Raw genomic sequence first — 12,500 nt, forward strand, 5'->3', positions numbered from 1 at the left:
GCCTGCAGGTGTCAGGTGTGTGTTTGCTTCCAGGAGCATAACAGCAGATTTTGGGCTTAAAGAGACCCCCTTACAGGATATTAATACAGTATGTAATACAAATGAAGAGTTCAGATGCAAAACCCCCTAACTCCATTTCTGAAGACATGCACTTCTATATTTTTAGAGAACCCTGTTGTTGGTTTGGTTTACATTTATGTACTTGATAATACATATAAATAGTTATATTACATGAATGAAATAAATAAAAAAAATTATTGCTTTATATTAAATAAAAATGAATTAAGATTATTTTCTGAAAAGGCACTTAGGGGGTTTTGCATCTGAACTCTTCAAACTGAGTCAGTCCTTCTTTACCCCCCTATTTTGTCTTCCCTGTGTGAACCGGAGTCAGAGAAAGAGAGAGAGAGAGAGAGCATGTGTTTGTGATAAAGAGAGAAATATGGTGTGTGTGTGTGTGTGTGTGTGTGTGTGTGTGTGTGTGTGTGTGTGTGTGTGTGTGTGTGTGTGTGTGTGTGTGTGTGTGTGTGTGTGTGTGTGTGTGTGTGTGTGTGTGTGTGTGTGTATGTGTGTGTGTGTGGGGGGGTGCTTGTGTGTGTTTGTGGGGGGTTGCGGGGGGATCAATGGCAGAGGTTAGAGCAAACACAGCGCTGCCGCATTGACCTCTGGCGCCATCCTCTCTTACTCTCTTACAGTACCTCGATGGAGACGCACGCACACACACACACACACACACACACACACACACACACACACACACACACACACACACACGTACACACGCACACACGCACACACGCACACACGCACACACAGACACACACACACACAGACACACACACACACACACACACACACACACACACACACACACACACACACACACACACACACACACACACACACACACACACACACACCAAAACACAAACCAGATCTCTACAAGTAATTTCACCTCTTTGATTAAAACTGTGTTTTTCTTTCCCAAGAAATACCACCCAAGTGCCGGCAGGCAAAGCAGACAGGCGAAGATAGTATTGATGGTAATTATGGCACGACTACCAGAGATAAGAGTGGCAGCAATTATGGCCTCTGCTGTGTGTGTGTGTGTGTGCGTGCATGCGTGCGTGCGTGCGAGTGTGTGTTTGTGTGTTTGTGTATGTGTGTGCATGTTTGTCCTCAGTTAGAGCAGCAAGTGGTGAATTTATCTTCTCAGGACATGAGAAATACAGTTCAAAATGTACTGGACGTATACTTTACTGCCCAACATGACACTATATCTAAAAAATCATAATAAATTGTGTGTGTGTGTGTGTGTGTGTGTGTGTGTGTGTGTGTGTGTGTGTGTGTGTGTGTGTGTGTGTGTGTGTGTGTGTGTGTGTGTGTGTGTTTGTCTATGGGTGTGCAGGCTTACATCCCTACATGCATTGCAAGCATGCAGTACATAAGCCTATATATCTAACTACATTTTGCAGGATGGCAGAGGGGCGTGCGTGCGTGCGTGCATGTGTGTGTGCGTGCATGCATTATGCAGTATGGCACAGCTACACAGGGGGCTTCAGGGTGTGTCTAATGTTGCTGCACATGTGTGATATCTCACTACTCACAGGCATGGGTTCATGCTCCCTCATCCTTCAGAAGTCAAGCAACCATGTGTGTGTGTGTGTGTGTGTGTGTGCGTGCGTGCGTGCGTGCGTGCGTGCGTGCGTGCGTGCGTGCGTGCGTGTGTGCGTGCGTGCGTGCGTGCGTGCGTGCGTGTGATTGCGTCTATATGCACATTATGGTGTGTGTGTGCATGGTGTGTGTATACATGCGTGCAATGAAGAGTGTGTTTGTGTATGAACTCTGGTGCATGGTGAGAATGTGTTCAAACAGCAGATGCCTTAATTCCTCCCATCTCTCTCCTTCCTTTCCAAAAAGAAAGATACTTTACTCCTCAAGTCAAGGCATCATGAGCTGCTGAGATTGACAGTAATTGTATTACACACTGGAAATAGCCCCAACAATGAAAAAACACGGACCATCAGTAGCCTATCTCATTAAACACAGATTAATTGATTTACTATGCCATGGTCTTTTTAAATTATTATTATTTCTTGCCAGCGGGAGTTCAAATTTCAACGGACTGGAACACATTTCTGATGACAGCACAAGAGACACATGAGAGAGAGAGAGAGAGAGAGAGAGAGAGAGAGAGAGAGAGAGAGAGAGAGAGAGAGAGAGAGAGAGAGAGGAGAAAGAGAGGGGGGAGGAGAGAGAAAGAGATAGAGAGAGAGAGAGAGAGAGAGAGAGAGAGAGAGAGAGAGAGAGAGAGATCCCCGTAGGCTGTGTGTTAAGTATCATGGTCATTTTAGCTGGCCTGGGTACCGCATATAGTGCTTGAATAAGCCTGAGTAATGTTTAATCTCTCTCTCTCTCTCTCTCTCTCTCTCTCTCTCTCTCTCTCTCTCTCTCTCTCTCTCTCTCTCTCTCTCTCTCTCTCACGCACGCACACACACATAAAAACACACACACACACACACACACACACACACACACACACACACACACACACACACACACACACACACACACACACACACACACACACACACGCACACACAGGGGGGCGCCCCCTCAGAGTGTATCTTAAGTACCACATCTGTTTCAGTGGTCCATGGGCATCAGAGAGTGCTCTGCCCGATGCTTGATATCAATGTCTGCAAAGCTGATAATCACATACTCATTCACTCATGCAAACTCTCAGACATACACGTGTATGCGCGCGCGCACACACACACACACACACACACACACACACACACACACACACACACACACACACACACACACACACACACACACACACACACACACACACACACACACAGAGCCCCTAGGGCCTATGTTAAGTACCACAGCTGTTTTAAGCACTGCCCTGTGTACCATTGAGCACTGCATGATATCCATGATAGCGTGTCTGCTCGCATTAGTCAGACTGGGCTCTTCCTCTGACTTCCAGATTCATTAGCATTTAAAGTAACACTGGCTCTATGTGGTAATAGAGGCAGTTACTGGAAATAATGTGGAGGCCTCCAAGGATATCTACCGGAGAGTCTCGGTTGCGGAATGAGAAGTGGTTGGGCTCCATTGATGAGAATCCCTGACACATAGATGAAGTATGTGATGTTTCTAAAGCAGTGCCTGCTTAATATGAGGCAATGTGTGTGTGTGATTCATGTCTGGTCATAGCGTGTGTGTGTGTGTGTGTGTGTGTGTGTGTGTGCGTGTGTGTGTGCACAGCAAATTCCCATTTGGAATTTTAACACCAACAGAGTCAATTTTAACACTTTCCCAGTGTATATATGGGGACCACTGTGTCAGTGTTAATTTAACACTTCTGGCAGTGTTATAAATACAACACTAACTCAGTGTAAGGATGTTAACACTGTAAGAGTTAAGTATTAACACCAGATGATTGTTGAATCATTGATAGCCTTACTCTAACAGTGTCACTTTTTAACTACAGGTTAGTGTTCACACCAACACTAACACGGTGGCATTTTAACACCATGAAATTGTTGAATCTTAATTGAAAGCCTACTCCAACAGTGTCACTTTTTAACTACAGGTTAGTGTTCACACTAACACTAACATGGTGGCATTTTAACACCATGACATTGTTGAATCTTAATTGAAAGCCTACTCCAACAGTGTTAATTTCTAACTATAAAACAGTGTTACATCCTCACTAACCTGGTGTTGATCAATATCTCCTTTATTTTTTGTCTTTCAACAATATAATTCTTCTAGGCCAAAAGTATGGTTAAGGCTTAAGTAAACTAATTACAGCATCAATTAAAAATACATACAAAAGAATGCAATATTACACATTGTTGTTTTATTTTGATCACATTGTGCTCAGAAGAGACAGCAATCTGGGACAACATAGAACAAAGCATCGCACCCATAGGCCATCTGAACATCAAATGGTTTGCTGTGGTGCAGATCATCTTTCTTAACTATATAAAAGTGGTTACATTCTTCGACCTGAAATGCATGAAGGTGCTCGACATAAACAGTCTTCATTTCCATGACAACAAAATGGATCTCAGCATTGTTAAGAATTATTACCATAATTTTCCCAAACACTGGCACCTCATCTTCCACATCGACACAAACAATAGCTCCAAGATGATATTCAAGCCCGTTACATTTCACCCATGACGTGGAAGACACAGTAGTAAGCCTGTCCATCTGAAAGTGTTCACAAATTAGTTGATCATAATCCGATTCGCTCAGTGTTTGAGCTTTTACTGGACCTGACTCAATACCTCTAGCACCAAGTGACTCCCAATGATAGGCAATGGCTAACTGATGCTTCTGTGCTAAACATTTTGTCACGTTTTTGAAATTTTTAATGCTGTTCTTAAAGAACCGGTGTTTTCCTTCGTATCTCATAGTCCAAACATGAATCAAAGGACCTATTTTTCTAATCACACCAGGATAATGAATCATTAGGTGATGCTTTGGGATCAAATTTTGAGTTGGGTAAAGCTCCTTAAATAATCTGTGATGTTCTGCAATAAGAGACCCCAAATATACAGTCATGCCCTCAGAGATGCTAGTAGAAAAAACAATGTTAACAATATCAAGAAGTAATAATAGTAAATTCCAATTAGTGTTTCCCTCTGGCACAATGTTGCCAAAAATGAGGGGAATGTTTCTCAAAAGACACATCATTTGACTTGCGTTAAGACCTAGCCGATTACCCTGTATATTTATCTTTGTGGGCCTGTTTTTCCTATCCAAATATCCATAACTGTACCCATAAACTCTCAACAGGATGTGCTCTGTGGTAGTGAAATTCTTAGCTAGATAGTCAAACAGAAGCCTAACTTCATATTGTGCCACGCCCTCAAGCAGATCATGCATTATGTCAACGACAACATTATCAGCAACATTGAAATATTTTAACTGATTAAGAATGCTGTTATGTTTAATTCCATAACATGAACCATCACCAGAATCCTTCAGATGTTTGTAATGCTGCTCATTTGACTCCTTTGATCGCAATAAAACTCGTGGGTCATGTTCACTGAATACAGTCTGAGCTGTGTCCTTGTCCGTTAAACATAATCTGCAATAGTATGTTGCAGAAAAGGACTCTACATACCCAAGAATTCCATTCAGGCCCAAATTGTCACCTGTTATCTGTGATATTGTCCCAAACAGAACTGTATCAGTAAATGACACTTTCATTCCACTAACCTCCAGCTTTTTAATATCATCTACAAATGGTGCAAGTATTTTATCTAGGCCATATTTTTTGACATCTTGAGCATGAAACAGAGAGACAAGATGAATATTCATCAAAGATGAATTGAGATGCGGTGGAAGGTTTCTTAATGTAAAATATAAACATCCCAACTTATGGACCCCCTGCCTAGATCCAAGAGGATTCCCGGTTTCGAACTCATCATAATAAACCTGGATCTGCAACGCATATTTAAATGAGGAGAACAACTGATTTGATTTGAAGTAACTACCATCACAAAAATCAGAATAAAGATCACTAAATTGAGCAGACTGGATGTGGCTGCAAATCAACTCATTTTTGAAAATAAAATGTAAAGTTTCAAACAATGGTATGTAGACAAAGTTGTCATTGACAGGTAATTGTTCATAAAGCCCAGATACTTTGTTTATCTTAGAGTCATATCTTACTCCTAAATGGACCTCTACAGGTTGTACAACTCCCCATTTTGAACAGAAATATTTGCTCCATTTACTTTCCGTGTTGAGATCAGAAAAATGATTTTTTAAGTGGTTAAACACAGCCTCCACTGGCTCTCTACTTGGGTTAGAGTCTGGAACAACCTCTAAGACCTGATCCTTGATGTCCATGTGCATGTAGTCGACATATTCCTCCATACTTTCTATGACTGATAAAATTAAACTGGTTGAACACCCACCGCCTTGTAACTTCGAAATAATGGCACCACACATGTCTTTTGAGTTAACAGAGCGTCCATTTGGATTGCATTCTGAAGAATGTCCATTTTCAGTCAAGTTTTGAGGCAAGTTCAAAGATTCCTCAGGAGAGAAACTTCTATCCAGGGGCAGAGCCGGCGTACCAAAGGATAGTCCATGTGAAGAACTTGGTTCAGCATCGTCACTGTGGTCACTGTGCCAGCGTTTAAGATGCTTACGGAAACCAGAGTAACTTTTGAACTCCAAAGAGCAACCATCCTGTGCGCATAACAAATTTAACTTCTTGCCAGGATACAAGCCATGTAAAAGTTTAAGGTGTTGTATCAGGTAACTTCCTGAACTATGAAGTGACTTACAAACATAGCACCTAAACATGATCATTCATCAGCTTTGCTCTCAGTTCTCTTACTTTAGGAGACTCTCTGGTACTTCCCACGTCGATGTTGTACACCGTGGTCTGAAGGAAGGTGAACATTGTGTGGAGACTCTCATCATAGCTCAAACTGAAAACAAAATGGACCTTGAAGAGCTCGTCGAATGCCGCCAGAGAAGTGTTTCCTTGGCAAGGAATTAGCTTCTTATCCATGACGATGTAGTAGTTGCTGATGGCTTTCTTGTGGAGTCCTGAAGCAAGCAGATATGGCTGTCGATGGTCATCTGCATCAAGGTGCTCATCAAGGCTCTGGCATGACTAGAAGTAACAGAGAAGAAGAAAAAAGAAAAAATGCATCAAGATCATGTTGAAATGTAATACATTTCCTTTCAGGGACAAAACTGTGTACACAAATCACACACCTTGTGAAATTTCAGGTACAACACTGTACAGAGAAATCACACACCATGTGAAATTTCAGGGACAACACTGTGTACGCAGATATCACACACCTTGTGAAACACCACGAGATTGTCCATTGCTCGACTTGTGCTGATCTTGTAGGTCCTCTTCCTCCCAGTAGACTGAGGTGACAGGATGTGCAAGAGCAGGAGTAGTGTAGACATATCACTGTCCCATCCTGAATTGAGGGTAGGGTTTGAAGGTCAGGCATCAATAATGAACATTACTAGGCATGCAAAAGAAACTCTACAATATGAAAGTCCAAACCGCATTTCATTTGTGTGAAGACATGAAAAATGAACTAATAAACAAATAGATTAACCCATTTTAGCCTGATGACTCATGTTGCTTGAGCTTTGGTGCCTGGAGACATATACGCTGCATTCAGGGTCTTGGGATTTTAGCTTTTTTAATAAAAATGTGGGTATGTAACAGCTGAATGAACACATTTTTGTGCAAGATGAGGGTTTAAATGCAATTTATTTTTAAATTTAATTTTACAGGCTGGCGGCAACCTTCCCAACAGGGGCTTGTGTTTTTTGCGGGTGCTTTAGGCATCATTTGTTTGGGGGGGGGGGGTTGGGGTTGAGGTGAAGAATTGTTACCTTGCAAGTTGTCTGCAGATGACAACACTGGCTCCTCCCTGGCCGACTGCAACAGTCGCTGCAACAGTGGTGTTTGGGCAAGTGACGATGCTTCTTTGATGAGCTTGGGCTTGTAGGAAGGCCACCTTTCAAGAAGCCTGGTGGATATCTCTGATCCAAAAAGGAGGCTGAAATCTTGAAGAACCTACAGTACGACATGAAAGAATACAACTTAGAACTACACTACATTACACAGAGCAGATGTAAAGGGATATGCAAAGCAAGAAATAATTAAGAGGTACAGAATACAACAATATATAGCCTAGTAGCGCAGGCAACAATGAATACAGCAATATACAAGGATTATATTTGTTGAGATGTGTAGCTCTCAAAGTGTTGTTGCAAACTTCTGAAGGGTAGAGCATTTAATGGTTTAGTCATTTACTTCAAGAATGTATGCTGCCCATTCACAAATGTGTTTCTTCTGTATATTTACCGTCACCACCAATGTCTTGGTATTCATTATAAATTTGAGAGACAAGTAAAAAAATAGTAAATTGCCAAAACTTGGTAAATATTCATAAAAATATGAAGAGCCAGCATACATTGAGAATAAACGACTAAAAATACATTTTACCTTGTTTGAGAATCGACCCTTACATAAAATGGTCAATATTAAACAATATAATTAGCAATACCACTTACCAATCCTTTCGTGTCCAACAATCTCGGGAAAACCGACAGAACACTGGCCGAAGTGTCTGGGCTGTGGATAAGTTTCTGTCTATATGCGAAGGTTTCGCGCATCTTCTGGAAGATGATGTCATCGTCATTCGTGTGGGTCATGAGGGAAATGGCCTCCTTGCACGATTCATCCTGCTCACCGCCCTGGCCGATGTCCCTGGCGCATGTCGGCCCTCCTGTCATAGTCTTGGGGTTATTTGGAGTTGGAGAGTGAAGCTTCGTCTTCCTCTGGATCGTCTTCAGCCGCCAGGCCAGGAAACCCGACCCACTTTGGGCATCATAGAAGTGTTCCTAACGAAGGATTACAGAACCACTGTTAGGCCAGATAACTGTCATTATTTTTTTCATCTTTTTTTAATCCTTTGCCTATTTTGTTTGGTAGCAGTTTGGGGTTGATAAGTGTGACTTGACTTCTCAACCTACACTATTAGGTACACTGCCACTTGCATCATCACACATTCCATCCCGTACAAACATCAACACAGACCACCTCTTTAAACCATAACATCTGCTGGCATCACTGACGTTAAACAGAAGCAACACACTGAGAAGAGCATATTACAATACATTCTTTATCAATGTCCAAATTGAAATGGCAATCACCATGAAAAAATGCAAAACATTTCCTTCAACTTACATAGCCTTTCCTAGACAATGGGTCTTTCAGAGATGGGAACAAGGTTATGATACCAAGGGCATATTTCTCCCTTGTCAGCCGTTGTGGAACTCTCCTGAAAAACAGTGAACATTACAATAATATTAGAGTACTAGAAAGACAATGTAAAAGAAGGACTGAGGCCCACAACTGTCTAAGTGCATGTGTGATTGGTTTACAAAGAATAGGCTGTATCTCTGAATTTAGAATATTTACAATTCAGCCCCTCTCCCTTTAAAAAATAAAAATAAACAGAGTATTTGTATCATGGCTATTAGGGGGCCTTGCATCTCAACCCTAAAGTATGAAAATAATTTCAGGCTTCCGTACCCTTCGGTTTCAGTCATGTGTGCAGCTAAAATGTTGACCATTTGTCGCCTGGAACTGTCACAAATACTTCCAGTGTCCTCATACTCCTTCAGGACTGCTGCTCCACCAGGTTTATCCAACAACACCTTTTTCACAAGCTGAAATAATTGGCAAAGACATGCATCAATAGCAGCTAACATAAGTGTACAGGTGAATTAGGTAATGCTCTGCCCTCTTCTCTAGATAATTTTCTTAAATTAGCATACACACAACTTCACAAAACAGATATAAAATCCAACAATGCAGGCTATTCTGTAAATAAAAAACTGCATCCTCACATCTCTGGCTGGGACACTCTGTAGCAACTCTTCTTCCAAACGTGCTTGTTTACAGAGGCTTACTTCAGCCATGCTATCCTGGCTGCTTGTCAATGAGCATGTATCAGTGAGGCTGGAGGACTCACTGAGAGAAAACTCTAGCAAAACAGAAATACAACAAAAATGCAATTACACATTGTACATTTAGTTTAAAGGTGCACTGAGTAGGATGGTGATCAGGGTAGGTATTGCAACTATACTCCTCATTGAAACTGTGCAGTCTGCCAAATTGGATCTTTTCATGAATATTTAATGCATTAACTAATATGTACTAGTACAGCAAGTTTTGCAGCTAAAAAACGGTCCATTTCTGGAGATAATGATGGACAATGGAGAGGATACTCTTTTCATATTATGAAAAATGTAATTTTCAGTCATAATACTTGTGGTGGAATGAGGTGGTAAGTATTCATGAAAAAGTTATTATTTGTTAATGGGCAGCATGAATTCTAGTCATAAACTACTAAAATATTACACGGTGCACCTTTAATAAACAACCTTTCCACATCTCCTTTACCAACATTGTTTTGTATTGTGTAACAATGCAACCAACACCACATACCTCCTGAATCAGCATCATGAATGACGAAACAGAGATCACTGGACACCAATTCAGGAAAGACATCGGCATCTACTTCTGTTCCACCATCATCAGTGACAGTCAAGTTCTTGCCTTCTGGTATGGAAAACTTTTGTCTAACTAAAAAAAACAAGTTTAGAAATAAGCACAACGCCTTAAAACAGATGTCACAATGTCAGCAAACACATTGTTAAAAGCCCAGTCAATACCAAATGCAGAAACATCACAGAACAGTTAAATATACCAAATATAATCACAATACCAGAGAATGTTATTTACAATATTAAGCTATTCTCTGCCTATACATTAAAAATGTGACTGCATATGACCCCAGGTAAAATAACTTGAGGTTGCCACTTTGATACAGTGTCATAAAAGCAACCCCCAGTCATATTCAAATGTGTAGTGAAAACTTTGAGCGACGAGGGAACAACCTGTGCTCCTTTCCTGGCTCTTTTGTGGTCTTTGCATACCGGGAGCATGAAATAAGCCAAAGGGGAAAAAGGTCTGCCTGCCGTCGCATAAAACCTAGTCCTTACTCCGACTCAACCCAGTTTAATAGTAGTCCTAGACCGAATGCGTCACCACAGTCGGAGAAAAAAAAAAACACGCTAACGGTGTGGCCAAACTGTACATGCTGGACACCATTGGGGCAGATACACTACGGCGTGGCGTTGTGGCAGCGAGAGGGCAGCGGGGAATCGGGTGGCACAGCCTTAACACCGACAGCGTCGGCGTGCACGGTCAATCCTGCTACCACGCCACGCTCAAGTGTGAATCTCACCTTGAACAGCTCAGTCACATAGTCAGTGTTTTTCCATAGCTGCGTGGTCATGCTACGGTTGCGCCATCCTTCCTATTGCTAACTGATGCACATAAGACAATAAAATTAAAGCTTGTAGCCCATGCCGTGTGGGATATGGTGGGAGAGAGCTAATGAAAAGAAAACGGGTGGTGGAGCTAGCCGGGGCTGGTGTCCACGCGCATGCATTACGTTTTTAACCTCGAGTGAAATAATATGCATATCGGAGTTCCCAAACAGAATAAAGGGGCTGCATCAATCGCGGCGTAATTCAAAGATAATTTGCGAAGTGTCCGCACAATTTCGGATATCCTAAGTCTAATACACGTGATCCCAAACCCATCTTAGGTTATGATTTCCGTCTTGTTATGCTATAACCTTGTAATACCAACAGTCAAACTCACCTTCAGTCATGAATAAGTCCATGCATGGCTCGGGTATTTTGATGTATTTCTTTACATTCAGGTACTTCACCTTGAGGATCATTGCTTCCGAAAATGTGCTACCTGTAGACAAAATAAGCGAACGATTTGTCAATCACGCCACAGCCTACTGACAGTGATGCTTGTTAGCTATCCTGGCATTGCTTGCAATGCCGCAAAAACGTGGGGAAGTTTGCTAGCATTGCAACACAAACTGATGTAGCCACCACGACCTCAACGAATTAAAAAAAAAAACCCTCAGCCCCAGACATGGGACATTGGCTTTAGCACAGCAAAGTATTAATTTTGACCAGTACACTACATAGCATATGCCTACAAAACGATTGCACTGAGAGTGTTGTATCGTGTAAAATGAAGTATGGTTGTAATATTGTAATATTCATATTGTTAATCACTGAAGTCCTTAAAAAACAACGTTGGTTGTTACCAGTAAATGCTAACCTTGACCTCGAGACAAATACGACTTAACCACTAGGGTCTACAATCTACACACAAACAGCTCAATATTGAAAAATACACTATAAATAGGCCTAAAACGAGAAACACTCCAAAATGGACAGCTATTACTAAATTATATGAATGTAATAACTTACCACTCGAAATCTATTCTCCCAACACTTCACATGAGGCGACTTCTGAAACGGCTTGGAGAAAATGGCGGATCACCGGATTTTTGAAAATGTTCAGCAAAATATCCCGGATGTAGAACCCAACACTGATTGGTGTTCACATGAAGGAACTCTAACAATTAACAACAGCACCAGGCCTGTGTGAACTCCAAGGGTGTCGCGAATGAGATATTTAACACTAGGTGGTGTTCATTTGCTTGAACTCTGGAAATTTAACACTGGGGAATTTGCTGTGTGTGTTTGTGTTTGTGTGTGTGTGTGTTGGTCAATGTCAATGTGTTTGTTCGTGCGTGTGTGCCTGCCTGCTTGCTTGCGTGCGTGCATACGTGTGTGTAACAGAACTAGTAGCACAAGTCAAAAGTGTAAGGATTTTTTTTTTTTTTTAAAGCAGCAACTGCTTAACACAGACATTCACCTTTATGTAAATGTGTATTGCTCATCTCTGGCCATAGGGCTCTTGGTGGAAAATGAATGGGAGTAAAATAGACATATGTTTTAATGGAGAGCTCAGGTCCTGGAGATAGTAACACACAGTATCTGCAATCACAAAGGACACGTGGTGTGATTTT

General features: G+C 41.5%; 1 protein-coding gene across 1 annotated transcript; it reads right to left on the reverse strand.

Annotated features, from left to right (window-relative positions):
• Nucleotides 1-6,336: 6,336 nt before the first annotated feature.
• On the reverse strand, nt 6,337-12,036 carry LOC134441756 (uncharacterized). Its single transcript, XM_063192153.1, has 10 exons — nt 11,896-12,036; nt 11,264-11,365; nt 10,040-10,177; nt 9,439-9,575; nt 9,122-9,258; nt 8,774-8,867; nt 8,098-8,427; nt 7,414-7,597; nt 6,859-6,986; nt 6,337-6,664 (listed from the first exon to the last, which is right to left on the reverse strand). The coding sequence occupies exons 2-10, from the start codon at nt 11,343-11,345 to the stop codon at nt 6,341-6,343; spliced, it is 1,554 nt and encodes a 517-aa protein (XP_063048223.1). The 5' UTR covers nt 11,346-11,365; nt 11,896-12,036; the 3' UTR covers nt 6,337-6,340.
• Nucleotides 12,037-12,500: the final 464 nt, after the last annotated feature.

This window comes from Engraulis encrasicolus, chromosome 24 (genome assembly GCF_034702125.1).
Source record: "Engraulis encrasicolus isolate BLACKSEA-1 chromosome 24, IST_EnEncr_1.0, whole genome shotgun sequence".
Classification (NCBI taxonomy): Eukaryota; Metazoa; Chordata; class Actinopteri; order Clupeiformes; family Engraulidae; genus Engraulis; species Engraulis encrasicolus.

Excerpts from the sequence above, each read along its gene's own strand:
- LOC134441756 (XM_063192153.1), bottom strand. The coding sequence starts at position 11,345 with ATGATCCTCAAGGTGAAGTACCTGAATGTAAAGAAATACATCAAAATA. Across the intron at positions 6,987-7,413 it reads ATCTGCAGACAACTTGCAAG|GATGGGACAGTGATATGTCT; the intron begins GTAACAATTCTT and ends CCCTCAATTCAG. Across the intron at positions 6,665-6,858 it reads ATCTCGTGGTGTTTCACAAG|TCATGCCAGAGCCTTGATGA; the intron begins GTGTGTGATATC and ends TGTTACTTCTAG.